At 44.5% G+C, this 26,191-nt stretch overlaps 1 protein-coding gene across 2 annotated transcripts in view; it reads left to right on the top strand.

The window, feature by feature from the left end:
- camkk1a (calcium/calmodulin-dependent protein kinase kinase 1, alpha a) overlaps positions 1–26,191 on the top strand; it is a 54,124-nt gene that overhangs the window by 5,675 nt on the left and 22,258 nt on the right. For both annotated transcript variants that reach the window (XM_031857578.1, XM_031857577.1), the window contains exons 2-4: positions 15,357–15,820; positions 23,805–23,852; positions 25,561–25,614. In XM_031857578.1, coding sequence (XP_031713438.1) covers positions 15,410–15,820; positions 23,805–23,852; positions 25,561–25,614 — 513 coding nt within the window. In that variant the 5' untranslated portion in view covers positions 15,357–15,409. The remainder of the gene's footprint in view (positions 1–15,356; positions 15,821–23,804; positions 23,853–25,560; positions 25,615–26,191) is intronic.

Raw genomic sequence — 26,191 nt, 5'->3', positions numbered from 1 at the left:
ACGACCTAAGTAAGACATTCAGTTGAGTTGCTGTCAGACACCAACATTTGTAAGGGGGCACTTTTACTGTACTGTTATACAATATATTTCTATATATGTGTGTGAATAAATATATATATATACACTCATCAAAGCATGACAAATAGAGAGTATATAGACAGTACATACACTGCCTTTCAAAAGTTTAATTGGGTACAGTCAGATGTCTCAGAGGACTATTCTATTTTGCAGTCGTCCTTCATGCTGTTAGATTGTAAGTTTCCTGTTACAAATAGATGTCATTTTGTATGAAGGGTTCATTTTGTACATTGAGAACAAAACGCTGTACAATGGTTCAGCCAGACTGACAATGAAAAGGGCAGAGAGAGAAAGACAAAGATCCCTCATGAGCAATAGTTGATAAAGATGACAGAAATCACCAGTCAGTGAAAAAAGGAAGTGGAAGCATAGCATCAAAATGTGTGCAGAATTTAAATACCAACCGCTTCCAGTTTCAGTGTCAAGTGTACAATAATAGACCTTTTAATAGGCAACGTGTTGCTTTAGCAAAGCTCTTCTTTCTTCACTATTCAGAAGGTTAGTGTTGGGTGAGCACTATGGGAGCTGGATCAGGGAATCTCAGCTGAACATATCACAGTTTACACCTATTAAATCGAGCCACATGGTAGACTGCAGAGGGCCCAGAGAAAAACCTACGAGAAAAAAACAATACACTAAATATTTAGAGCACAATTGCACCATTGTGGATCAATGATGATGGAAGGTCTCTAACGCTTTTCTGGACTGGAAAACCAATTCCGAAATTGCCAATAGAGAATATCAGAGTATAATGCTAAAGTAACTTGGTAAACATCAGCCTGGTAGCATTATTGTGGGTATGCTAGTGTGCTGATTTAGCATTTAGCACAGAGCACCGCTGTGGCTACTGTAATTACGACCTAACAGAGCGGCTAGCATGGCTTTAGACTCATAGTTTCATCAATTTCACTCAAATGTCGGCCACGTAAATAGAAACATAATTATGACACCAGTATTTTCGGGTGTTTGTAGAGGGCGGATACGAGAATACATTCCCAGGTCCTTATTAGATGGCGATGTGCCAGGCGCACAACCCCATCTTCACATTAGCCCTCATTATTCAGAGCACGGCCAGCGAGGACTCTGGGGGTTCTCAGATCTGTGAGTTCACCACATCCAAGCACTTCTCCCCCGTTCTCATTAGCCTGTGTGTTGGTGACATCAGCGTGAATGAGACCCCCGCTGGGAACCTACACCAGTTCATGTCTTCTATCAGAACATCGGCCCTAAGAAGGTGGAAGTCAAACCAGAATCTTTAGCAAAGATGAAGACAAAGAAGAAATACATTAACGTGGTCCTGTTGTTTGACCAACCTGAAGGGTTAAGGTTGCCACTGAATCTTCAAAGTGTATTTTCTATCAATAGTATTTAATAGATACTTTCATTGTAGCCGTCACCTTTAACGCTGAATATCTAACAGTTCCAAGACAAGTACATCCTAAATTGTCTTAAAGGAACCGTGTGTAAGATTTAGTGGCATCCAGTGGTGTGTTGCAGATTGCAACCATCTGGGTTGCCCTCCGCTCACCCCTCCCTGTCCACGCGTGTCGGAGAACTACGGTGGCCTTCAGGTAGGGATAGTTATCTTTAGGATTTTATTCCTACGAGGAGTTTCTCTTATCAATACTCTGTGCTTCTTCATGACTAAATGCATAAAGCAGCAACAGTAATGCTGACAACAGTAAAGTCTATATAAAGTCATTACAAAATGTCAATAAAATAAAGTAGTTCACAAAGGACACAGAGGTCTGATAGTATCAGTCATTCCTCCTGTTCTCTGTCATCCTGGCTGCTTTGTCTCAGCTGTTAACAAAAAAAGTAAGATAAACAGACTGACAACTTCTTGTTTGTAAAAAAAAAAAAAAAATGCTTTGACTGATCTTTAGTGCTGTGCTTGCGTAAACATAGCGGCGGTGGATGAGAGGCTGCAGATGGAGCGATTGAATTAGGTTTCACTTTTGTTTACATGTTGGTGCTTGTTGAACAGATGTATTGTCTTTTTACTCAGTAACGAGCGTAGTTGGCGTTAACTCGAGTATCCTTCACCTGACCTGGTTCACTGAACGTTCTCAGCCGCCTGTGTGTGTGTGTGTGTGTGTGTGTGTGTGTGGTTGAAGGTGCTCAGCTCGACAGAGAGAGCAGAGATGTGCACTGCAGCTTGATAATAAACTACACCAAAACATTAAAAAGTACTAATAACAAGCACCAGTAATGTCGGGGCGTATCAATTCTCCGGTCTTTAACGATTTAGCGCTGGCACCCATTTAATACCGAGTGTTTGGTACCCATCTCCACCTTCAGATGACGTACAAACGCGAAAGGCTCTCGCTAGAGCCAGTGTTAAGTTTGTCCGTTCTGGGCTGCTGTAGAAACATGGCGGTGCAACATGGCGGACTCTGTGGAAGACGACCCGCTCCCCATGTAGATATATGTGGCTTTTTCTAAGCTAACGAAAACACTACGATCCTTAGATTCAGGTGATTATATACTGAATAAAACATTACTAATATCTGTCAATTAATCTCCCTAAATGTTGCACATGGTTCCTTGAAGATGTCAAAGCTGACTGCCTTTTCTAAATGCCCTGAAGATGTTATTCCGCTGCGAGTTCCCAGAGCCCTGCTGTTATTTCCGTGTGGCCAGTGAGCTAACTGAAATAATTGATGGCTGGTTGAGTTTGTGTCTGTCCTCCAGAGAGGCTTGTGCTGTCCAGAAGTCGTCCACACACTCTGACACCAGCTTTTCCTCTGTGGGCCCTTGTCACAGTGGACTCGTCACAGTGGGGTTTACTCTAGACAGCCAAAGTCCTTTCTACTTCCCAGGTTACCATCTGTTCTACATCATTGCATTCCCCTCTGGAGAGGGATGACAACGTGCAGAAATATATTGACATTTGTATCTTGAATAATAAATGGTTAAAAATAGCAAATACTTGACGTGAATGCCCACACTCGTGGAGGCTTTTTGTAGTTTGCCACCCAACCCACATGTGGCAGCTATATGTTACGTATGCATTAACAGATGGCATTCGCTGTGTTTACATCTGATTCGAGGGTGGACTTAATTGTGCGATACAATGACCAGGTGTGTGTTGCAAACAACAGTGGGTGCACACTCTAGCTTCTATATATAAGGGATGGATTCGTTCCATGTCCATGCAGCTGAAGGTGTCACCATTGTGGAGTTGGCATGGGCAAGGACATTGTATTACTTTGTAATGTGCCGACTCCTACGCATAGCAATTGTCATGTGTATTTATATTCTGTATTGCTGCTATTTGTGTGTACATGCTAGCAGCACGGCTCTAGAGGTAACGATGTCGGTTGGCCCAGACTGAAATATCTTTTCGCTATTAATTCAGTATGTTCGTTCGTGGTCCCCAGAGGATGGACTCTAAGGACTTTGGCGATAACCACTAGCACCACCAACATGTTGACATTCATGGTTTTGAGATATTTTTAAATATCTCTGTCAGATGAATTGCCATGATATTTAATTCAGACATTCATGTTCTCCTCAGGATGAATTGAAATAAGATTTGGTTATCCCCATAACTTTTCATATAGCGCCGTCATCATCTTGTCCAAGGACACGTCAACATGCGGCCGAGGATACAACACGCTAAATGAAATTCGCATGGGGACCATATTATCATTTGAGTGAGGGGAAATAGTTTTTTTTTATTTTTATGGGTACACATTGTTTGCACGTCTGGCCCTTGGACTGTAAAATCCTAAACAGTGCAAAATCCTGGATTAAACCTCAACATGCTTTGTCAGATGTAGTGAGTAACTCTTTTGTTGAGACCGGGATTGACAGTTTATTGTAGTTCTCGTCCCTGAAGAATGTGGGTTTTATTTTCTGTCCTTGTTTATATGGCGAGCTGGGAACAATCAGTTCAGGGTTGGTGACATGTAAAGACGCTGGTCCCTGCTACCGGCACCCAGACCCACACTTCCTTTGTTTGGTGTCCACAATCGATGGAACTATATACATATATGTTGTGGCCTGTAAGTAGCTGGCAAAGCTTAACGTTAATTTAACATCTATTTCTCCAGTACTCCCTGTGCCCTGACAAAAACAAAAAAATCACAAATTGCTGTTTGAAAAAAGCTTTTTCCGTCTCTACCTCTATAAATCGTGTGTGCAGTCTTGGTGGAGGAGGCTCTGGCAGATTGTCTCCCAATGCTTAGCAGAGTTGCTGGAGGAGGAATCGGCTCTTGAGGCTCCAAAAGCAGGTCTTTGATTTCAGTTAGTTCTGCCAGCTAAAGAGAAGGAGCTTAAACCTCCGCTCAGATCCCTGCAGACAGTACTTCAGTGTCTCTACATTGCAAAGCGTTACTATTTCTGCTCAGGTTTTCATGCAATAGGCCGGTAGAAATATCCCCCTCTGCGTGGATGATTGAACTGAATGAAAGAGCAGGGGCTGGTAGTCTTTCTGATGAAATCCTGGAGGAGTGAGAAGCAGAATCTGACCCTGGGCCAGCTGACACCAGCGCTCTCCTTTTGAGAAAGCTACCTATTTTAGTGAGCAAACCGTTCCTCATACCCCATCCAGTTCCGAAGAATCGACCAAGCTCGTCTCCCCTCCCCTCCCCTAGCTCCAGCATCTATATTTCTCTTTGTAGCTTGCACCAGGCTGGAGAATGAGAGGCTCTTTAATACTGCTGCCATCATTATTGATGAAGGGAGAAAGAGGCTCACAGCTCAGAGGGCTCAAATGGTTGTATTTTTCACAAATAATATGGCCCTTAAAAACACCAACAAAAATAAAAGTGAATTTAAAAAAAAAAAAAAAATCATCTCAACCAGTTGTCTGTTCTCTTTGATCCTCTGCAGTCTGTGTATGTGCACATTTGAATAAAATAGGCCTGCAATCATTGTCGAATATTTGCAGGTTATTTTCTCAATTGTTTGGTCTACAACATATCCGAAATTAGTGAAAAATATCCATCCTAGCTTCTTTGACTCCAAGATGAAGTCTTCAAATGACTTGTTCTTTCCGACCAAAAGTTGAAAAGCCAAACATATTTAGTTTAAACTTGTATAAATCAGAGAAAAGCGGCAAATCTTGATATTTTAGAGGCTGAAAAACAGCATTTTCTTGGGGCATTTATGCCTGAAAAAACGTAGAAATGAATTAAAGAAATTAGCTTTGCTGTACCATATGCAAATGAATCATCAAAACTAAGTATGTATCAAGGCAATTTGTGCTCGAATGTTGACCTGGAAACTTTTATTACATTAATAAATATATATTTATGACTTGGCGCTGTCACAACTCATAATAAGAAGTGTGGATGAGGGTGTTTAACCAAATGATCATTATGTAACGACAATAACGGTGCTCTCTGTCTTCAGCGAGGAACATTTTTTTTAGGATGAGTCACCAAAGGGCTGCTGGGATAAACATCTGCTCCTTCTGTTAATCCCAGCAGCCTGATAATGGTGATGCCTCTTCAGTCCTCTGCCTCTGACCTTTCCCCAAACAAAGAACACAACCTAAAGTCTGATTTAGTTTCTGAGAGGTTTGTTTTTCCAATTTCTTTTTGTTTGTTTGTGCACATTTAGGAACCTGCTCCGAAGAGATAAGAGCTAGAAAAAAAAATCTAATTTTGCTTTGGTGTTTAAATGCCTAGAGAGACAGATAAGCCAGAGGAAAGAGCTGTTCCTCCTCTTCTTCAGTGATGACTCTCTGAAATACAGTCCAGGAAGCAGCTCAGCCGCTACAGAAAGTAGTGACGCTCCAACGAGACTAACATCAATTGTCAAACTAAGTCACAGAAGAAAATAAGCCAGATCACTATCGACTACAGTCTTTGTTAACTTTAAATACATTTCCAAAACACAGCAAGTGTAATTATCTCAGTAACTGTGTTCATTGGATCATTTTCTACAGGCCGTGAGCCGTGAACATCAGCCATGCTGCCGTTTTAGAAAACCTACACTGTGATCTGCACCTGCACGACCTCATACACAGTGAGGGCACACCCGTTAGAACGCAAACACACACACACATGCAAGCACACACATAAAGACACGCTGAGGGTAAAACACCTGCAGCTATGTGCTGTGTAAGGAGGACATCTGGGTTCACTTAGTGAGTCACTTTGGATCATCCTGACAGTGTGTGTGTGGTGAAACAAACAACAAATGTCAAACGGTAAATACTGGACACACTTTTCTATGTATTTTAACTGGAAAATATTGTCGACCATAAAATCTACAAAGCACAAGAAGGGGAGCCTGCACGACCGGTGGAAGTTGTGTCTTTATTGACCGTGTGTTTGTTTTAGCTGAGTATTAGCTTTGAGACGGTTTTGGATTCCTATCCAAATGTTTTGGTTTGGATTTTTTGCCATGTTAGCGCTGTGGATCTGGGCATGGCATGGTCCGTCGGTCAGTCCCCCACTTTGGTCCAGACTGAAATATCTCAACAGCTATTTGATGGCTGCCATTAAAATTCTGTACAGACATTCATGGTACCCAGAGGATGCGCACAGTGATTCCACTACTGCGAAGGAGTACTATACTTCCACTATACTACGTAGAAACAGTTATGGGCAACACACATTAGCATCACAACTGACATTTCTGGAAAACCCATCGCTATGTTGTTCACGAAGGGGTTTGGCACGAGAATAGCTTGTGTGGCATTAGGGTGAGACAAAGCCTCTCAAGCCTGAAAGCAGTTGTCTCACGCCGAGAACTTAAGAATTGTCAACCATGCTAACGGTTCCCATCAGCCTCAATGTTAACTAATGTAAACTAAGATGGTGTGCATGGTAAACATTATACCTGCTTAACTTCAGAATGTTAGCATTGTCATTGTGAGCATGTTGCCGTGCTGATGAGCATTTAGCGTAAACATTACCGCACAGTCTCACAGAGCTACTAGCACGGCTGGACCATATAAGAAGTGGACGTAGTCATCGTGGCGTCACTCATTTGTTTGTGGACCACCGTTATGAAGCTTCGAGTTCTTGGATTTCGCCGTCGCCATCTTGAAATGCAACCGATGAAGGAAAGTTGCCATATTTGGACTGCGGGTGAGTGACGTAGACACGCCGGATACGGGTCTGGTAGCGGCAGCGACCTGTCAATCACAGTAAGCCCACCCTAAAACATACTCGGCTTTTTGGTCTACTTGACTCTAAAAGGACCATCATTTACTAAATGAACATCATGCTGTATTGAAGAAGAATTGAAACTAGAGATTGAGACCATAAACTCATGTTTACCATGTTTACTGAGGTAATAAATCAAGAGAGAAGTAGAGTCATTTTCTCATAGACTTCTATAGAATAAGACTTCTTTTTGCAACCGGAGGATTCACCCCCTTGCTGGTCAGTAGAGAGAATGCAAGTTTCAAGACATTTCTGCATCGGCTTCACTCGGCAGAACCGCCTGGGCTGGACACACTCCTTTTAATATCCAGATTTAAAAAAAAAAAAGTACCATGAGCGTTTAAGAATTAGGTTCAGCACTTGCTCATAAAGTATGCATTTATATTGAGTCTGTAATAAAGCGTGGAAGCTGGACTTGTTATCTGGCTGCAGCTCACCAGAGCGAATTAGAGTAAGCTGCAGCAGGTTTTCTAACAGCGGTGAAAGGAAGGGATAGAGATCACTGAGGGATATTCTGCCTCTGAGGGATTTAGAGGAAACTGAGTATCACTCCCAACGGAACAGATAGATGGATTCTCATTTACAGCTGCAACAGAGTAATCCTCTGAAGGTTCACATCATCACAGATTTCTGGAATCGTGGTATTGAAAGCGCTGAATGGGGATTTTTAGGGTCGATGGAAGATGGGCTCCACTGTGTTCATCTTCTATGTTAACCCTTTCAGCCTCTCTTGCTATCCCTTCCGGACTGGGCGGCACAAACTCCCTCTAAAAATAGAGGATCAGCTAGTAGCAGGTCGAGCTACTGGAGGGTGGAGCCACCACCAAGGGCCCGCCCCACCTGAAAAGATAAGAGTCTGTATTCATGTTTCTGTTGGATCATGAACCGGTCTGTCCTTGTTAGATGGACCCTTGTCAGGCGACATTTCTAGGATTCCTGGAAGGTCAGCCATGCTGGAAGCTGCAGACTCATTGTCAGTGTCTGAGTAGAGGAGAAATAATTGGCTCACCCAACTTGCCAGTTTGCACTCCTATATCCTGTTTAATCCTGCTTACTATTGCATGAGGCAGCCAACCTCAGACAGGGTGGCCCTGGATTTGGTTGGGGATTGTCCCGAAGTGTATTTCTGTCTAGTCAGATTGATTGGCGCTCGTGGAGCCTGTGCCCAGTGTCTAGCCTGAGGGAGCCCGTTTCCTCAATCACACCACATTGATTGGCTATAAAAGACTGGCTTTAATAGGTTTACTGCTACAGCGAGTTGTCTCGTACAGTACCTTGTTAATCCTGTGGATTGAATTAAAGAGTTCCAGCGATTAATCTGTAACGAGTGTAAACACAGGAAAGTGTTTTGTACTGGGAAAGGCCTGCACTCACGGTGTTTGTTCCTGTGTGTTTTAAAGCTAGATTTCGTGGAGGTGGTTTTGTTGACAGACATGAACTTCTTTTGCTGTCAGTTTTAATTGTTTGTCATTGCAATATTAACAATGAAGTGTTTGTGTGAGCCTGGACCTGGGCTTTTTTTGCTTTGGGTATTTAGCACTTAACAGCACGTGATTGTTGATTTTCACATATGCCCATTTCTTGTGTACACACTGACTTTTTTCCACTTAATGTACACAAAGACATGACGAAGCTCTATAGTCCTCTGGTGGAATTTTGTATCATTAAGAGACCTATACAGTATATATATTTTTTTAAACCCACAAAAACAGACATACTTGCACATGATTGTAGCATCACAAGGACTGAATGCTCAATTAAGTACAGAGTAACTATAGTGGTATGCCTTACAGTGTGTTTTTGGCAGGGGCTTGTATTCAACATGTCATCAACAGTTCCTTCAAATTAAACAACAAAATACATTGTTGGTCCAGGACCTTCAAAACGCGATCTCTGGTCCAAAGCCCCCATCGACAGCACGATGTTGCCGTTTCAAAAATAAAATGGGGAACTCACCAATTTTACACATCAAAGTTTGTTGACAGGTGTTGGTTATTTTTCAGCACAAAAACAACTTTGTGAGGTTCAGGGAAACATTGTGGTTTGGGTTAAGATTACAACTTTTTTAAGGTTATGGCACCTATGATGTTATGGTTACAATTATAACCACTTTGCTACGGGTAGGAACGACCTTAGTCTAAAGAAAGGTCTGTCTCACATTATCATTCTGCTATAGAGGAAAAAAAGCACTGGCTTGTTTGTATTTCTTTAAACCAATCACAATCGTCTTGGCACAGGATGCAGTGTCGGTCTGCAACTGGCTAGGGTTAAAATAAATCAACATTGACTGTCGGTAGAAAACAGGAAGCAGTCCCAAAGTCCCATGTTTTATTGTAGCCCTGTAATAACACGATACCACATGTTTACAAGTAACAAGGTTCATGTATTGTCATTAACAGGTTTGCGCTACATAGAAATTGAGAAATGTATCGAAATGTGCATACAAATTTGAAAAAGAAACATGGCTACCGTTTCCTCCTTTGCTCAACATGGACAAAAGAGATTTGCTGCGGCCGCTGGAAGTCAGGAACGTCAACAACCGACGCTCTTGAAGAGCAGTCAACTAACAAACACCAAGCACAACTTACTTTTCATTGAAACATTCATGTTTGCAAAGCAAAACAAATGATTTGAAATGAACTAAATTTGGAATATTTTACGTATTTCCAATCTATTGTTTACTGTGGTTTTTCTTTTTCACTTTGTTCAAAGACTAAGTTCATTTCAAGGGTCAAAGGTCACTTTCAGGATGATGTGTTTTTTATCAGTAAGGGGATCGCCACTGTGCTCTTGGGGCTGTAGTCTGCTCGCGGGTGTGATGTTGTGAGTCGTTCCGACTCTGTTGTTGCCCCTAAGAATAAGTTGTCTTTGACATAAAAAATATTCACCAGCGTTCGTGGTGCTGAGAGTTTCCCTTGATCACAGTTGATATTTGATTGCTGAGTTCTCTCACCATCTCCAGAGGCCCTTAAGATGCTGCACACACTGCTCCATATGAATGATGCTCAGTCAGTCAAAGATGATGAGGCATAATCACTGTGTGCTACCACAACAGGAGGAACATGGGAAACGCTAATTCTGCGACGTGTGTGTGTGTGTGTGTGTGTGTGTGTGTGTGTGTGTGTGTGTGTGGGGCGGTTGAGTGGGCAGTTGTGCACAAAAGCCTTGCAAATCCAAGCAGCTGTACCGTAGGCTCGCTCTATTATCCATCAAGAGCAGCCAGTTCCCTCTCCTGCATGTTTTTTTTCCTCTGCAGTTAATGTGACCTATCCTTTGTTTAAGTCAGATGAGATGCGACAGGTGGAGGAGAGGGCCTGATCAACCTGTGGGCCGAGGGAGAGTGGAACAGCAGGAAATAACAACCTCTTTAGTGTAAGAGCTATTATTACTATTGACATTAAAAAGACACGTGTTGGTTTTGGCTGATTGTGGCCTGTAATAATTTAAAAAAAGACGAGCCAGTGAGAATGGTGTCTGTAGTCCATAAAACCCTGCAGTTAAATGCGCGTTGTCTTTATTGAAAACAAAGCAGATGCTCACTGCTTAAAATAACTATATTAGTTGATTTCCACCCAGCCAAGACTGTGAAATACTGCATGGGGAGCACTGAATCCTTGTTATATAGTAATTGCCTCTAAAAGGTCTCGCATTAAAAAAGGTTATCGTGATATCTGCAGGTTCTCCTCCTTAAGAATCTATACTGGTCAAGCTGTGACTCTAATGTGCTTAAATGTTCTATTTAGTCAATTTAATTGTACAAATGAGGTTAACTTAAAGCAGTGCTCTTTATTTAGACACACAATTATTCCTGTCATTTGTTCTTTAATTTAAATGTGTTTTTTTAAGCTGGGAAAAGTGAATATAAAGCAGTATATAGCCAGCGAGTGCAGTGTAGCGTTGAAGTCTATCGTAATGGACCCTCTGGCCCTGAAATCAACTTTTGATCATCAAGATGCAAATGGCAGCCTTCAGAGAGCCAGGCATAACGGAACGGATCACACAGAGATCAAACAGTCTGATGTGTGCTCACTGCCTCAGCATGAGTAGGACTGTAAATATTCATACCTTGGTCTTCTCTGTGATGCTCGGGGTGGCGTGTCAAGGCTAAGATCGGCTGATCACCTGACATTTACATAGTGTGGTAACTCTAAACTACCTTGCAGTTTGTTTTCCAGGTCCGTTTATAGTAACAATGCACGGTCCTGCTTGGCTAAATAACGAAGCTAACGGAGGTTGCATTGAGTTACATTGTGCTGCATTCAAGGTCCAATTAGTAAAAATCATTGGGTGAAAACTTCTATTTGTCCAATACTTTGGAAAATACCAGAACTAGTGACACTCCCATCAATCTAGCAAATGTTAGCATGCTAATACCCATGTAAGTATTTGCATTATTTAACACAAATAAGAGCTGTTACTGATGGAATGTCATAAGTTTAGCAGGTATTTGGTCATAAACCAAAATATTGGTCAAATTAAAACCTGACGATGGCGCTAAATGAAAAGGGAATTTTCGTTTTGTTCAATTCTTGTTTAGTTTCTTTTTGGCGAGAAACTTTGAATTGAATAAAGTTGATGGAGATGTTTCCACAGCAATATAAAATAGATATTAGAGAGGGAATTATGACCTGTTTTTTTAATGCACCAGTATTGGATCTGTACTCGGTATCGGCTCTAGAAGGCGTGGAGGGATGGCGTATTATGATGTTTAAATTAGAGGACTTGTTATTTTCTAAATCGATTCCTCATTTGGTTTGTGAAACAACAGAAAACGGTGAAAAATGTCCATCATAGCTTTTACTATGCTGGAAGACTATAAAAAGCAGCAAATATTCCTTTTTGAGAGGCTTGAACCATCAAACCTCTCAAAAAGTAAATGTTTCGCGCTTTCTCTTGAAAATTTACCTAAATGGTTAACCGATTATCAAAATAGTTGATCACTAATCAGTTTTAAGTGAGAGATTGTAAGCAAATGTATCCTTCCTCATTTCTTGTTACACAAGCATCATATCTTAAAAAAAGGACACAAGAAACACATACATTTTACATTTGTCCAAAAAAACCCATCATTGCAGTGCTGATTGTCTTCCAATCACATCGTTGTAATCAGTGAACAATCAGAGTTGATTGCTTTTGATCCAGCTGAGCGAGGAGGTGCACCTCACCTGAACTATTCCGCTTCAAAGCTGATAAGATGGGACGCAAGAGAAGACGGCGAAGAAGACATTCACTGCAGAGCACCAGGCGTATGACTTCCACACAAAGCCGTGCCCTCGGCTCTCGACATCTCTCTATACTGCAGTTACGTGCATAAACACTGTGTTTTTCAGAACGCAAATCACTGCAGGTCTGCAAGGTCAGCCGCATGTGTTGGCTACACCCAGAGGTTTTCAGTTCTCTGTTGAATATACACTGGTGCTTTGCTTGTTCTTTGCACTTTGTCAAGGAGGCCAGAGGAGGTAAAGAAAAACATCAGGACCAAGACAAATGAACAAGTTTTCTTCGGGTGCATTAGGTTCCAGGCTGCTCTGCTGTTTTTCGTCCCAGCAACTAAAGGATTTAGATTTAGATTTTTGAGCCGTGGACGTCTGTTTGCTGTCTAGCACTCGCAACAACATGATGACTGAGAGAAAATAAAAGCCAGGTTAAGGGTGAAAGTGGTTCACTAATGGAGCCAAATGGAATCATTTGTTCGCCCTCTGCAGCCCACTCTCTCCTCTTACTGTAATTGGCTCAGCTGCAGCTTCTCCATCCAAACCAGTTGAGCGATGGCAGCTATTGAAAGCACTTCATATTCAGATGTGGTTGTCAAGCTTCTCTCTGGTTCAATCAATCCATTTTCTTTCCCCTCTGTGTATACTGTGCGACATCTTTAATTCGGTAAACAAACTGAGGCGCCCATGTGAAGTATATAAATGATAAAAGTGGTGAACTTTGTTTGAAAAACATCTGAATTATCTGGCCGTGTTCCTTTGTGAAGGGGGTTTGATCGTGCAGATAAAACCGTCGAGCATTTTGATTTTATTCAACGACCCAGAAGTAATTTATTTAAACAGCTCTGGCAGTGGCAAAAATGAAGATACGAATATACCTCGTAATGCTGAATGGATGAGTATAGGAGCATTAGTGGGAGATGGCAGATGTGTGATTACTGGATAAGGATATGAGTGTGTGGATTTCCTGGTTGTGGATATCGAGGTTAAAATGAAATCAACATTAATCCTCTTCCAGGATCTTTTGACACAATGTGCTGAAGCTTCAAATATTGCTTGTTGCAGCTTTTATACAAAGACATTTAATAGTTTTACTGTGCATGGTCCTTGGCTTAGTCAAGTCACAGTTTGCAGTTATGTAACATGGAGATGTTACGATACAATTTTTTCCTTCTCCATACTGATTTATTGATTACCTGAACCTGTGTATCAGCAGACACTGAGTACAGGTCATAATTCTCTCTTTTTTATATTGTTGTTAAACACCTCCTTCAAACAGCTGTCTTTATTGAGGTTTCTTGCCAAAAACAACATTTCACAAGATTACATTTGACCACATTATGATAATAACAAAGTCATTTACTCTGGCAAAATACTAACTTTTACTCAATGGCCCTTGAATGCATCAAAATGTAACTCACTGCTACCTCCGTGTGTTAGCTGTTAGCTCCTTTATTCAGCTCTACGGGACCGTGCTTGCCCACTAGCTGCTAACAGCTAACCTTAACTAGCTCTCCTCTCGCTGATTTCAACATGGATTTGTTTTTTGTGAAATGAGCTGATGCATGATCACGTGATATCTGATTGGCGCATAGACGTACTCGCCAATACCAGTTCCAGCATTCTAGGCTGTATTGGAGGCCTTCCAGATACTGGTATCGGTATCATAACAGCTCGAGGCAAAAGGGTTCGATTTTATCTCAAACATTGACAATGATGGATGAATGCAGTGGAAAAAAAAATTGGACCTAATTAAAAAAATTCATTCTCTGTTGGTATTTGTTGATGTTCTACAAAGGGTTTGACCTGAGCCGAGCCACGCTGCAATGATAGCAAGCACATCCCATCCATACAGGGTTAGGTACGATGACCAAGAATATGATGAGCCAGTTAAGCCGAGTATTATTGGGCGACAACAATCAAATAAACTTTGACTTTTGAAACTGTAACACGGCCTTAAACACCACAGAAAGACATTTCAGCTAAACCATGTGATTACCGGTAGGTGTAGCAATATTCATTATACCAACTTATTATTATACCATTTTTTACCATCAGGAGGACATTTGTGGTTTTCAGTGAAATATCTCAACCATGAAATTTGGTTTGGACTAGGGATGCATCAATCCAACTTTTTCATTCCCAATACTGTTAGCGATACGTGAGCTTTGGGGAGCAGCCGATACAGAGTATCCATCCGATACCAAGCTGTGTGGAAGAGACTGGGAACATTCTTTTATGTGGAAGGCAACATCAGGCTTGACCTAAACATTGCTTTCCTAACTTTGTAAAACATATCGTAACAATTAAAGACGTAGATATGAAATTACTTAATTGTTATTTATTGAAATAATGGTATCCGATACCAGATTGGCCTATTGTCACAGATACCCGATCAAGCTAGTTGAGTCTGTATCGTACCAATATCAGATATCAGTATCTGTTGGTGCATCTCTAGTACAAACATGTACTTATGACATGTACTTATGTTCCCACTAGGCTGAATTATAATAACCAAGCGTTCATTTAATGCCGTCATCAGGTCCTAATGTGTGCAGTTGTTTTGGTTTATGACCAAATGTGCATTCCCATCAGCTTCAGCTTTGTGATTCGTGCTAATTAGTCGAAGTTGGCACGTAAATATTATATCTGCTAGACGTCACGTTAACATCGTCATTGTGAGTATGCTAGCATGCTGACCTTAGCATTTAGCTTGAAGCCAGTATATCCTCACAGAGACAGGACCATCGCTGTATTCTTGTAATTATGTGAGAAAAAAACAAACAATGCGTGAATCCGGCCAAGTTTGACAAGAATTTTAAATCAAGATGACTGTTCGAAACGAATTCTCTTGATCGAAATGTGTAGATATTGTACAACAACTGCTCTTCCTGCAGCTGACTGAGCTCACAGCCTGTCTTTCTTTCTTTCTTTCCAGCTCTGGTGGAACGCTGAGCGTGGCGACTGGAGGCTGGCGCTCGGGTCACGTTGATGCTGGTGGGCGATCCCCGGTACTCTCCTGTGCCCCCACCCGCCATGGCAATGAGCAGTGACCCTGGCCGCGAGAGGCCGGACCCCGACTCTGACAAACAGACCGGCAGTCTCTCGGACATCATGGCTGCCATGACGATGGAAGACTCGGACGGCTCCGCCGCCAACGGCGTGAGGAACGGCGGGGCTCAGCAGGACGGGGCTCAGCAGGACGGGGCTCAGCAGGACGGGGCTCAGGCCAAGAGGACCCGTGCGTTGCGGCCTCACCTGACTGGGAGGAAGCTGTCGCTGCAGGAGAGAGGCACATACCGGGCGTCGTCGGGCCCCGGAGGAGGATACATGCACGTGTCCCCTCGTGTGGCTCGCAGGCCCACCGTGGAGTCTAAACGCGTGTCCATATCAGACGCCCAGGTGAGGAAGTGATTTTAATTATTCATATTAAATGATAATAAATAACCATCAACAAGGCCTTAAGCTGCACACAAAAGGATTCTGGTCACACTGTTCAAAGATGAGTCATCTAGGAGGGGAAGTGTAGACAAATCCAACCTTCTTTCACCTTACACACATACTCTCTATGATGTTCCGTCAACCTGGAATCCACCAAGCTGAGAGAAAGCAGCTCTGTTGCGCTTACGAGAGCAGTTGTCGTAATTGGATACGAGCACCGTATAGCTCAAGATCTGTGCATTATCACCAGGAACAGAAGGCCAGCGGACAACATGACAGGGAGAGCGAAGCGTGAGCCGGTTCCCGCACACTAGTCTCCCATTAGCACCCATCATGCAAACATCCGGCCTCGTCATCCCAGCTCCTGTCACAGATGTGCAGCCCGTTTATTACTCCACGCTCTGCAATGCGAGAGCATTTTTTTCCGACGTTGGCTTTGCCGAGATCACCTTTGACCGTTTCATCAGACAGACATGAAATGCCTTCTGGCCAGCACTGCTAATGAAGTGAGGGGGGGAGGGGGGGTGGGAGCAGCACTAAAAAGTGCAGAGTTGGCTTCCTCACTCAGTTCAGAACAAATGTAGGCCAAGTTTTCCTGGGAATTAAAATATAATAAATAAAAAAAACTAACAGTAAAAATCAGCAATCCGGTGATGACTACACTACAGAGTACCACCGATTTGTCCGGGTAATCGGTTGGAGCGTTTCTACTCGTTTTCCTGTGTACACATCTGTCTGTTTGTATAAATGATGAGACATTTGATACAAAATTGGTGACAGGTAATACCTTTTTTTAATTGTATTTTAGATACTGTGGTTTTAGATTTAGTTTGTTTTCAGGCTTGTACACGGTCACCTCTTGTCGTCTCGCTGGCTGTTAGGCTGGGAACTCCACATGCCTGTTGCATTTGTTTACTGCACCTCCAGTAAAAGAAGGAGATGGAGTTCCCACCTGCTTTCCCAGGGTTTGAGGCAGGCAAGAGTGATGGACACACCGTATCAAAACTGTAGATGTGTTGGATGCAAACTCATTGGTTTCGAAACATCTCGGTAAAAGGCTGCAATTGAAAAACACTGGCATATTTAGAGAGATGTTGATTAATGCGCATTGTCTTTGTAAGTAAATAAAATAAACTTTTGGCATACATTCTAACAATTACAATTAAAGCTCTACTCCGCGAATCGCCACCTTATCGTGGTGGAGGAGTTTGAGTGGCTCAGTGATCCTGGGAGCTATGTTGTCCGGGGCATTAGCCCCTGGTAGGGTCTCCCAAGGCAAACAGGTTTCAGGGGAGAGCCCAGACTAAGAGCGGTTCAAAACAACCCCTATGATAGTTAGCCCACGGACTACAGCCACCTCGCCCAGACCAGGGAAACCGGGGCACCCTCCCGGAGCCAGACCTAGGAGGGGAGCTCGTAGGCGAGCGTCTGGTGGCCAGGCCTTTGCCCATGGGGCCCGGTCGGGCTCAGCCCGAATAAACACCATGGAGCAGCCACCCTGTGGACCCACCACCCGCAGGGACAAGCATCGGGGTCGGGTGCTATGCAGACCGGGCGGTGGGTCGGGCGGGAGGCCCGGGCATGCCGATCGCCGGCGGCATAGACTAGCTCTAGGGACGTGGAACGTCACCTCGCTAGTGGGGAAAGAGCCGGAGCTGGTGCAGGAGGTGGAGCGATACCAGCTAGAAATAGTTGGACTCACCTCCACACACAGCGTTGGCTCTGGAACCAAGCTCCTGGAGAGGGGTTGGACTTTGTCCTTTTCCGGAGTTGCCCAGGGTGAGAGGCGCCGGGCGGGAGTGGGGATACTCACGAGCCCCCGGCTGAGCGCCGCTGTGTTGGAGTTCTCCCCGGAGAGCGAGAGGGTCGCCTCCATGCGCCTACGGGTTGCGGGGAGCAAGGCTCTGACTGTGGTTTGTGCTTATGCACCAAACAGCAGTTCGGAGTATCCGGCCTTCTTGGAGTCGGTGGGAGGGGTCCTGGAAAGGGCGCCGCCTACCAACTCCATAGTTCTCCTGGGGGACTTCAACGCTCACGTGGGCAATGACGGAGAAACCTGGCGAGGAACGGCTTGCCCGATCTGAACCCGAATGGTGTTTCGTTATTGGACTTCTGTGCTTGCCACGGTTTGGCCATAACGAACACTATGTTCGAACATAAGGTGGCTCATAAGTGTACCTGGTACCAGAACACCTTAGGCCGGAGATCAATGATCGACTTTGTAATCGTATCATTTGATCTGCGGCCGTATGTCTTGGACACTCGGGTGAAGAGAGGAGCAGAGCTGTCAACTGATCACCACCTGGTGGTGAGTTGGGTCAGATGGCAGGGGAACCGGTTGGAAAGACCCGGCAAACCCAAACGTGTAGTGAGGGTGAACTGGGAACGTCTGGTGGAGGACCCTGTCCGGGAGGTCTTTAACTCCCACCTCCGGAAGAACTTCTCACACATCCCGTCAAGCTGAAGAAGGAGACCTTCAAGGCCTGGTTGGCCCAGGGGTCTCCTGAAGCAGCCGACAGGTACCGGCAGGCCAGAAGGGCTGCAGCTGCGGTGGTCGCGAATGCTAAAACTCAGGCATGGGAGGAGTTCGGGGAGGCCATGGAGAAGGACTTTCGGTTGGCCTCAAGGAGGTTCTGGCAAACCATCCGACGGCTCAGGAAGGGAAAGCAGGGCTTACCCCAGGCTGTTCTCAGCAGGGTGGGGGGGAACTGCTAACCCGGACGGAGGACATCGTCGGGTGGTGGAAAGAGCACTTTGAGGAACTCCTAAACCCGACCAACATGTCCTCTGCAGAGGAGGCAGCGCCTGAGGACCTAGGGGGAGGCTCACCCATATCCCTGGCAGAGGTCGCTGAGGTAGTTAAAAAGCTCCTTGGTGGCAAGGCGCCGGGGGTGGATGAGATCCGCCCTGAGATGCTGAAGGCGCTGGACATGGTTGGGCTGTCCTGGCTGACACGCCTCTTCAATGTCGCATGGGGGTCGGGATCAGTGCCCATGGAATGGCAGACTGGGGTGGTGGTTCCCATCTTCAAAAAGGGGGACCGGAGAGTGTGCTTGAATTACCGGGGTATCACACTACTCAGCCTCCCGGGGAAGGCTTATGCCAGGGTGCTGGAAAGGAGGCTCCGACCGCTTGTCGAACCTCAGATACAAGAGGAGCAATGCGGATTCCGTCCCGGCCGGGGAACAGTGGACCACTCTTTACCCTCGCAAGACTACTGGAGGGGTTCTGGGAGTTTGCCCAACCAGTCTACATGTGCTTTGTGGACTTGGAGAAGGCTTTCGACCGGGTCCCTCGGGGGGTCTTGTGGGGGGTGCTGCGGGAGTATGGGGTGCCGGACCCGTTACAACAGGCGATCCGGTCTCTGTACGACTGCAGTAGGAGCTATGTCCGCATTCTCGGCAATAAGTCAGACACGTTCCCGGTGGGTGTTGGCCTCCGCCAGGGCTGCCCTTTGTCACCGGTCTTGTTCGTGATTTTCATGGACAGGATATCTAGGTGCAGCCTGGGGGCGGAGAACGTCAGTTTCGGGGGTCTCGGGATCGCCTCTCTGCTATTTGCAGATGATGTGGTCCTGTTAGCCTCCTCGGATCGTGACCTCCAGCATTCACTGGGGCGGTTTGCAGCCGAGTGTGAAGCAGCGGGGATGAGGGTTGGCACCTCCAAATCTGAGGCCATGGTGCTCTGCCGGAAACCGGTGGATTGCTCCCTCCAGGTGGGGACGGAGTGCCTACCTCAAGCGAAGGAGTTCAAGTATCTCGGGGTCTTGTTCACGAGTGAGGGTAAGATGGAGCGGGAGATCGACAGACGGATCGGTGCGGCTGCAGCAGTAAAGCAGACGCTGCACCGGACCGTCTTGGTGAAGAGGGAGCTGAGCCGGAAGGCAAAGCTCTCAATTTACCACTCGGTCTACGTTCCTACCCTCACCTATGGTCACGAACTCTGGGTCGTGACCGAAAGGACAAGGTCGCGGCTACAAAAAATTAGTTTCCTCCGTAGGGTGGCCGGGCTCAGCCTTAGAGATAGGGTAAGGAGCTCGGTCATCAGGAGGGAGCTTGGAGTCGAGCCGCTACTCCTTTGCGTCGAAAGGAGTCAGCTGAGGTGGTTCGGGCATCTAATTAGGATGCCTCCTGGACGCCTCCCACTGGAGGTTTTCCAGGCACGTCCAACTGGGAAGAGACCCCGGGGAAGACCCAGAACACGCTGGAGAGATTACATCTCCCAGCTGGCCTGGGAACGCCTCGGGATCCCCCAGAATGAGCTGGAACATGTTCCAGTGAGAGGGAGGTCTGGGTCGGCCTGCTTGACCTGCTGCCACCGCGACCCGACCCCGGATAAGCGGTGGAAAATGGATGGATGGACAATTAAAGCTACCGGACTCTGTTTGTCTGCTTACTGTAACAGAGGATTGTGTAAGTGATGAACATTGTGTCTTATTAGCTTTTTAGATTGTGGAATATTGTTTTGTGGTTAGGGTTTCGTTATTCAGCACTCAGCAGTTACGGAGCACCTTGAAGGAATTTTGTTTTTACATTTTGGGAGATTTGCTTTCCTGTTGAGACTCGGATGCAAAGATTGATACCACTCTGTCTTAATGCTAAATATTATGGTGGAGCCGGGAGACATTTAGCTTCGCTTAGCGCAAAGACTGGAAACAGGGAAGAGGCTAGCTTTCTTCTGTCAAACGGTAAAACAAAATCCACCTCCAAGCACCTCAAAAGAACCTTTATTAACACCGTAAAGTTGCCAGGCAACCAGGGAAGACTCCTGGAGGTCACTGTGTCCGGCCACAAAATCGTCCCACAACTTCCTGTTTTTACATTTAGGTTTTTGTATGGAACAAACAACCAATATATAACATGTTTTAGTGAGCTTCAGAGGGGACGGCACATCGATGATGGAACCCGGCTAGCTTTTGTGCTAAGCTAACCAGCTGCTTCATATTTAGTGTATAAACATCAGAGAGGTATTGATCCTCTAACTAAGAAGGTGAATAAGCATTTGTTTGTCTATGAATTATTACTGAAAATTGTACCTATGGAGACAGTTGTCATCAATAATGATGAGTGCCATTATTCAGACAGCATTTGGAAACGTGTAGCTGGAAACCTGCATCTCGTTGTGCTTCCCCATGAAAACTAAGAGGAGCCTGTCGCTGCGGGTGACAGCCAGATCTCCATTTTCCTCTGACTTTTTCCAATTCAGACTGAGCATTAAATATTCATGACAGCTGCCAGGATGTGGAACCCCTCTGAATTTAACAGACTGCTGCCGCAGACTCGCAGACCTGCCATTGTGTCCTCTCCTATCTGAAAATGGAGTTGCAGCTTCCTGCACTGAACCATGAAAAGGAACTCATGTCGCTTGAGTTTCCCCAGCTCTCACTGGATCTACAGTATGACACAACAGAGAGAGAGAGAAGCATTTCCTGCATGCAAAAACATCTGTTATGGATGCCATTTTGAGTGCATTCTGTTACTTAATACAACAGCAGTTACCACAATGGGGAAATATATCAGAATTGCCACACATGCATGTTTTCATGCTTGTGTGTGTTACTTTTATCTCCCCACTGTCAATATAGACATAAAAATGTCCTCCCTGACAATTTGGGAAGTCCCGTACTGAGCCACATGAGGAAACACTGTGTGTATATAGCTCATATAATGGTTTAATTAAAGCACCGAAGCTTCTTGCTCCCTTTGATTTCTCTGTGCGTTGCATGGAACTCTTTGGGTTCTCACTCCTGACTTTCTCATGGCATTAGTTTTGGCCTGTCACTCTGTTTTGTACACATATATGTAATGTGAATATCTTTTCTGTCCCCTCGTGAAGCGGGGTGCATTTTTAGAATATTTTTGCTTCTCCTTTTTGTGGGTTAAAGTGTTTTTAAAAAGCACATAAAAATACAGGGTTAATTTTGGGCCTTCCTACTTGGGTGCATAATGATTTGTGTCAAAACAGGATATGAAGTCACGTTTATTTATGTAGCCATTAATCATAGGGATCTAGAACACCCAGTTGTTGATTTTTCAAATTGATTTTTGCAGCTCTTTTCCGATGACTCACCCTCCCCCCCTCTGCTCGTATTTGTATTTACGGCCACTTTGTATTGCACCAAAATGGAAAAAGGAATAGAAATGGCCGTGATGATGTCGGAAACTAATTGACAGTGTGAGCTGTGTGAACTGTGTGAGCTTTGAGTGTTAGAGCTCGCAATGATGAGTCTCTTTTGGAAGTTTCCTCTGAAAAGCTCACACGGTCTTGTACTTTGTATCCGTTAAGTCCGACTAATTGTGTATTAAAATAAGCAGCAGTGGAAGAAATTTGAGGATTAGTAACTTCGGCAGCCCCGCAGGCAAAGATGAGTGTCGCTGTCTGTTCGTCTTCACAGTGCATTAGCACAGTAAAGGATGTGCTTATAGAACTAAATACGTGCGTGTTCCTTTGATATTTCATCTTTAAGTAAATAGTCATCTTTCCTCCCAAGGACATTTTGCACTGTTCTATCAAAATTCATGTTCAAATGACAAGTTGAGGAAACGACTTCACACTTAGAGGCTTTAAGTACTGTCAAACACAAGTTCCCATTTTATTACGTACTTCCTGAGGCTCATTATTCGCCATTAGAACGAAATTCATGGCCATTGATTTTGGACGCCACCGTGGCAGTGATGCATTTGTTATGCACTGATATTGATCATAGCTGAGTGATGGATGGAGAGGTGTGGGTGGAGAGTTTGGTACGGATCAGACACGGTGCAGGACAGAGTGTAATGTGAAGGGAATAGGGGAGATGAGAGGCGGGTGTGTTCCATACTGAGGGAAAGACTGCAGGGCTGCACTGGTAGCTGACCGAGAGAGCCCCTCTAAAGATTTATCGTGGCCCAGTGAAGCGCCTGACTTTGAATCGTGTGCATGTGTGTATTTAAGGCTTTTCTGCACGGCCCTCCTTAGCCATGGGTCCTGACCGAGTATTAACTGCAGTGCAGCGCCTTCTGAGAATGTGCTGGCAAACTGTGAACCCAGTGGAAGGAATCCCTCTCAGACAATCCCTCCTACTGCTCTTTTCTTTGGATTCTCCCCATTTGCCTTTTCCTTAATCCTTCGCTGCCCTATTTTCTTTATTCTCTTCGTCTCCTTTTCAACCAATCAAAGCGATCCTTTTCTAAAAGTTCTTCCCCTGCTTCACCTACCAAAGCCCCGTCTCCTATTCTATCTCTCTTCTCTTTGTGGTAATCCCTGCCCACAGTACTTGACACCGTCGTTGCCTACAGTGCATAACCCTCCGATGCTCAGTCCTTATATCTAAAGCAGAAATGCTCAGTACCGGGCTACATAACCGGCGTATTATGTAACCAACTTACATCATGTCGTATTTTCTAGAATACCTTGCCTGGTGGCGAGTGAAGTCCGGCCCTACGCCACACCAGTTTGTGTTGTTACATCTGTGTTCTCCGACCTCCTCCCTTGCTTTAAACACGTCCCAGTATCAAGCCTCAGGCACTGCTTCTGCTCACGCACAGACATAGACCTCAGCACACCTCTGTGAAATGCTCCCCACCACCAAAGAACCCCCCCCCCCCCCCGGTCCTGCTGTGGTGTGCTCTCCTCTGCCGTGCCCCTGGCTGAATCTGTGCTGTAGCAGTGGTTGCTATGGAACTGCATATCACCCATTTAAGCAGCAGCACTCTAATGGATTTTTCAGACAGTAAACAAACTACAGACTGCGTCGTTGCCTACATCTCAGAAATAAATGACTCACTCCACACGTATATACATACACACACACACACACACTGGGGACATTTGTTCCCGTACCAAAAAGGCGGCCATATTTCTCTTTGCTTCATGTGATGGAAGTGTTCTGTCATGTTTTTTTTTGTTTGTTTTTTCAATGAATTAGTTCCTCATGTCCACTCCATTTCTCTCCCCTCCCTCACAGGACTGTATCCAGTTGAACCAGTATAAGCTGAAGAGTGAGATTGGAAAGGTAGGTTTGTCGGTTTTCTGCTGTTTGTTTAACTTGGAGAGCTTTTAGGAAAACAGCAGCAGCTTTGAGGGGATTGACCCTCTGCTCAATTTGTCTGTTAAGTGAGAAAAATCACGTTCGCAGCATGTCCATACTAAAAGTTGTGAGTTCTCTTTATTATATTGCTTGATTCTTACATTTTACAAGTAAAATATATTAATAACATTAATAATAATAAAATATACAACGTAGAAAAGAGGGCTTCTTTTTGGAACTGTTCAGGTGAATCTGGTGATACGATACGTTTCATGATACAGGGTGCAACGATTCAATTTGGTGATATTGTATGTACGTGCTTTGAGCTAAATGCTAACATCAGCATGCTAACATGCTGACAGTCACAATGACAACATGTTGATGTTAAATGTTCTATATACGGGACTCGGAGCATTAATATAGCAGCAAGTAACTGTTAGCTCTGCTAGCACTGTTGCCATTGTTTGCACAGTTCGTGCTGTTGGCAGAGTTAGCTGTGAGCAGCCGGCTCCATGTTGAGTGGAGTTTAAACCTCATGGTGGTGCCTGATGAAAAGTCCGGGGATCACCAAAGTCATTCGGATTCATCCTCTGGGGACTATGAATGTCAGTACAAAATTGCAGAGCAATTCATCTAATAGGGATATACCTCGAGCATGGCTACCAAAGACCAAATGTCTCAGATTGACAAAATGCTAGATTGGATATCGAAAGGAGGAGGAAATAAACGCAAAATCCAAAGTGTGCGATAGAACTAATGTTGTATGCTGCAGCATTTCAAGCTTCACTGGAGACACCGAGCTGCAGCGTTACTAAATCTGTCAGCACACATTGACGCTTGGAGGATAAACACTTCTTGTGGTTAACACATGGGGGAATTCACTGTGGCAGCAACCGAGATGAAAATTGAAGAAACTGGCAAATTGAAAAGGGCGAAGTGCTGTTTTTAGATTATCGAAGAGCAGTCAAAGGGCCTATTAACAGACATATTGATGGATAAAGCAGTAGATTTTAAAGAGAGGAAAAATGAGTATCAGATGGAGATTTATATGTTCAAGTTTGTTTTCAGAAATGAAACCGTGATATCAAACCCTCTCTACTCGAAAACCATGTCAGGAGTTAACACAGTGGATAACGACCTACAGGGGAAACACGAATGCTTTTGATTTGTGACATTTATAAAACCTTGTCACCTAAGTTTGTGCGCTTACTAAAGCTCACAAATGGCTTTTTGTCCGTCCACACGGCCACTTTCTTCTAATCCGTAGACACTTACCATCAGCCAGCTGGCAAATTTGGCTGTAAAAGACATCAAAAGGGGTACAACTCGCTTTAATTCATTTCTGTGAGTGTTCTGTTTGGCTACTTGTTTGCACTTATCAAGAGAGGAAAACATGCTTGGAAAAAACAAGGATTATGATGGCAAGCACAAACATCCTGTGCGCGTGTGTGTGTGTGTGTGTGTGTGTGTGGGAGGAGCCATTCTGTGCTGCCAAAGAATAAAAAAATGTTGTTTTTGAATGGAAACTGCTGCCTTCAAGACATTCTGTCAGTCTGTTTCTCAAAGTGATGCCTTTGGTATCAGCTTTCTTCTTTTTAATCCGGAGCTGGACCACAAAACGTACTGACCTAAGTGTTGCTGTGAACGAGTGTGTCCACATGAGGCAATGAACCTGTCTGTCGTTGCATTGCAGGGCTCCTACGGTGTGGTCAAACTCGCCTACAATGAGGATGACGACAAACATTACGTAAGTCAACGCAATCGTCTCGCATTTCAGCAACTTCTCTGTGATTAGCAGTCCTTCTGCCACACAGCCACAGATCTCCTCTGATTCTTCATCAAGCCTCTCGGCCTCTATTGTCTCTACAGAAGAGCTTCACACTAGTGCTATTGATTTTTTCTTTTTTTTCCCCACATGGTTGTTTTTGCTGTGAGTTCCATCCCCTCAAATTGCATCAGTTGCCTTGGACGAAACTTGGGAAATGAAAGTGGCTTCTGGTGCCGCTTAAAGTGCATCCAAGACTCTGTTATGTGTCTTCAAAGCGGTGCTGCTGGTGCTTCGTGTGCCGGGTATGGCTGCTTTGAGGTCAGTTCTCGAGAGACAGTCTGGATATGAGCCGGCCCACTGACAAGAGGTCATTTTAGGCGTTTCCATCGAGGGGATTTGCCATGCACACTCGGCCCCTCTAATTGTAAGCCGTTTTTTATGTTTGAACACAACTAAACCGCCCTGAACAGTAACAACAATACAAGTGTTTGGATGAGTCATGTCGACGAAAGCTGCCAGCCCTGGTTGGGTTTAAGATGTACTTTTGAACTGGAGC

The sequence above is a fragment of the Anarrhichthys ocellatus genome, unplaced genomic scaffold, assembly GCF_004355925.1.
Source record: "Anarrhichthys ocellatus isolate YVR2014 unplaced genomic scaffold, GSC_Weel_1.0 scaffold18, whole genome shotgun sequence".
Classification (NCBI taxonomy): Eukaryota; Metazoa; Chordata; class Actinopteri; order Perciformes; family Anarhichadidae; genus Anarrhichthys; species Anarrhichthys ocellatus.
The sequence above is the reverse complement of the archived record's forward strand: the minus strand, read 5'-3'. Positions and strand labels throughout refer to the sequence as shown.